The sequence below is a fragment of the Trypanosoma rangeli genome, assembly GCF_003719475.1.
Source record: "Trypanosoma rangeli strain AM80 chromosome Unknown Tra_15.4_contig_00275, whole genome shotgun sequence".
NCBI classification, from domain to species: domain Eukaryota; phylum Euglenozoa; class Kinetoplastea; order Trypanosomatida; family Trypanosomatidae; genus Trypanosoma; species Trypanosoma rangeli.
This window is the reverse complement of record NW_021706021.1, coordinates 22,343-25,516: the sequence shown is the minus strand read 5'-3', so window position 1 is coordinate 25,516 and position 3,174 is coordinate 22,343. Positions and strand designations below refer to the sequence as shown.

General features: G+C 58.0%; 1 protein-coding gene across 1 annotated transcript, besides 2 other annotated features; it reads left to right on the top strand.

Annotated features, from left to right (window-relative positions):
• Window positions 1-279: 279 nt before the first annotated feature.
• Window positions 280-2,907, top strand: TraAM80_07032 (putative DNA photolyase; the record flags this gene model as incomplete). Its single annotated transcript, XM_029383846.1, has 1 exon — window positions 280-2,907. The coding sequence occupies one exon, from the start codon at window positions 280-282 to the stop codon at window positions 2,905-2,907; it is 2,628 nt and encodes an 875-aa protein (XP_029236300.1).
• Window positions 2,908-2,950: 43 nt separating this feature from the next.
• Window positions 2,951-2,972: a microsatellite.
• An 82-nt stretch (window positions 2,973-3,054) lies between these two features.
• Window positions 3,055-3,073: a microsatellite.
• Between the last annotated feature and the right edge of the window lie 101 nt (window positions 3,074-3,174).

Below are 3,174 nucleotides of genomic sequence, written 5' to 3'. Positions count from 1 at the left end.
GGGGGGGGAGGTGACGTCGTTTAGTGTGTTGCTCACTTTCGCTTCTTCCCGCTTCTGCGCCCCCGGTGTCATGTGGTGTATTTTCGTCATCAGTTTTTGTTTTGTGTGTGTGTGTTTTTTTTTTATGTGAGTGCGTGAATCATTTATTATTATTATTTGACTCTCGGTCGCGGATTTTTCTTCCTTCTCTCCTTTCCTCCTTCACGTAATGCCGCGGCCATGTGCAAGTGTGTACGCCGCAGGGAGGGGAATAGGCCGCCATCCCGCTTATTGGCGTCCATGTTTTGTCGGTCGCGCTTAAGGCACGTGGCGATGGTGCGACGAGTCCCGAGGCGTACTGCAGCAGCCCTTCACGCCGGGCCGCCGGGCTACGCCTACGCCACCGTCACCGTCACCGCCCACCGCTGCTACCGAGCAGACTTTTACAGCAACGCCTACGTACAAAAGCGAGCTGCCGTTACGAGCGTCTCTCCCACCACCGCTGAGGGTGTGCCGTCTCCGCTGGCCCCCGTGTTGGACGCAGCCGCTCTCGCTGCATCGCTTGATGATGCAGCGCATGAGGCGTCAGCGGAAGGGAAGGTGCCACCTTCACAACTACCATCGCCCGCGGTGCGGCTGTTACCCGTGTCTACCTCGGGACACCTTGTGAGTGACTGTGCTCTTGACACGCAGGAGCTAGCGATGGCGGTTGCAGATGAAGCGCTGCATGGGGAGAGTGCGATTTTGATGCTGCCAGAGCACCTTGAACAGGAGGGTGGCCAAGAGAAGTGCCGCTTGGGCAGCGAGAGGGCGATTGCCACGGTGACGCCGGCGTCCGAAAGTTGGGTGGCCACAATGATCTCCCCCTGCAGTTACCTTTCGCGGCAGGACGCCCTTTACTTGTCAGCGCCAACCCCATTGGAGGCACGGCTACCTGTGGCTGCCACACCAACGCTTTCATCGTGCGTCATGGTTGTTTTTGCCGCGAATGACATGCGGGTACATGACAACTACACACTGGCGTTGGCTGCCGTGCGGGCGGAAGCAGCGGGTGGCCTGCCGGTAGTCGCCGTCGTTGTCGTCGACTACCGCGTCTTTGCACAACCGAGCGCAGTCGGAGGGTACTTCCGGCAGAGTCCCATGCGGGCACGGTTTTTCCTTGAGACTCTTTCCAGGTTGCGGGAGAAACTGGAGGAGGAGCTACACGTACCGCTCCTTATTCGCTGTGGGCGGCCCGAAGAACATGTCCCTCGCCTCGCCGTGGAATGCGGTGCCACCGACGTGTTCCTCACGACACAGTACACCCCGCATGAAAAGCATGTGCACGACGCCATCATGGCCTCGATTAAAAGCCGCCAATGGGTGAGCCGCGACGCTGCGACGGGCCTCCGGTCAAAAAGGCATGACGCAGCCGTACGCCACCCGTACGACAGCCCCGAGGAGGGTGAGAGGGTGACGAGGGCGAGGGCGGTCTTGCCCGTCCCACATAGCGTCTGGCAGACAACCTTGGTGCACATCGATGACCTACCTGTGCCGGTGTCTGCCATGGCCGAGGGTGAGCGCTGGTACCACGATGATGTGACTGTCGCAACTATTCGCCCGACAAAGCCGTACGACCGCTACATTGCACGGCTATTGTCACTACCAACGCGGCACGAGCTGCTCCCATCTGCGGCGGAGCAGAGTGGTTTGGCGTGCCCACCGCCATACCGCGGCGGCATTCCAAGTTTGGAGCAACTTGGCTACGGCAACCCTGAGGCCTTTGCGGTGGAGGAAGTCATCGCGACGCAATCTTCACATACGCCCGGAGAAGACGCGGCTATTGAGCGCGTGGAGGATTGGCTTGCAGGCGGCGGCGTGACGTCGCTCCTGCGCTACGGCCGCGTGCACCGTACAAATGTGAAGATGTACTCGCAACGTCTTTCACGGGTGTCACCGTACCTCTCAAACGGGTCGCTCTCACCGCGACGTTTCTACGAGATGCTGCGAAGCTATGCCAACGAAAATGTGCGTGATAATTTTGTTCAGATGCAATACCGTGAGGCTCTGCTTCGGCTGAGCCGACGCGATTACTGGCATTGGATGGGTTTACGATACGGGCCGCAGCTATTCTTCCCATACGGCCCACGGCCTGAACACACCGACAACATTCCAGACTGGCGCCATGATGAAAAAATTGTTCAGAAGTGGTGTGCAGGACTAACAGGCGTGCCGTTCGCAGACGCGGCAATGCGGGAGCTGCTGACAACGGGCTTTCTCGCCCACGAGGGGCGGCAGGCGTTGGCCTGGCTGCTCACACGCGGCTACGGACAAGACTGGCGCCTGGGGGCGGAGTGGATGGAGCGTTGCTCACTTGACTATGATCCGTTTTTGTGCTACTGCAACTTTGCCTACTTTAGCGAGCTTCTCTTGGACGACTTTGGTGAACCTGTTCGTAGTGTTCACTGGCTCGCCCACCACCACGATCAGTCGGGTATCTACGTGAAGAAGTGGCTGCCGCTGCTGAGTAAGATTCCGCCTGTCTACATCCACAGGCCACACGTTCTTACACCGCGGATGCAAGCCATGCATGGTGTGAGGGTGGGTAAGACATACCCCTACCCGCTGAAACTGTGGGATGGTGCTCAGTACGTGTTGGGTACCAATGACCTCACCAGCTACTTCAATTCCTCTAGTACGTGGCAGCGGAAGGCAAGGAATGGCGCGGGCGGCCCAGGCTATGCGGAGGCCCTGCGCCACGGCCAGGCACTCATGCGGGTGGAGGAATGGGGTGTCTCCGTCTCGCCGGAGGAGGTGTCCCAGCGTCCGTGGGCGCGTCACCTTCCCGCATCTGCCTTTGAAAGTTGCGACGACGAGGCGCAGACACTTTACATGGCGCGGAAGGACCAAACGCAGCAGACACAACACCAGCAGGCGTCTCTGGTCTGACGCCATCTATTTGAGATTGAGTGTGTCGTGGCAAATGAAACTATGTGTGTGTGTGTGTGTGTGTGACCTGGCGTGGGACATTTCTAGTTGTTGCCTTCACGGCGTTTGACAATTTTTGACGAGATCTATACATGAAGTTATGTGGGAATATATATATATATATATAAAGACAATGGGCGTGAGGCTGGGGATGCAGAGGTCTTGGTTCTACTCTTTTTTGTTGTTGCTTGTTTCTTTTTCTCCTTTGGGTGCCCCCAATCCTCCCTG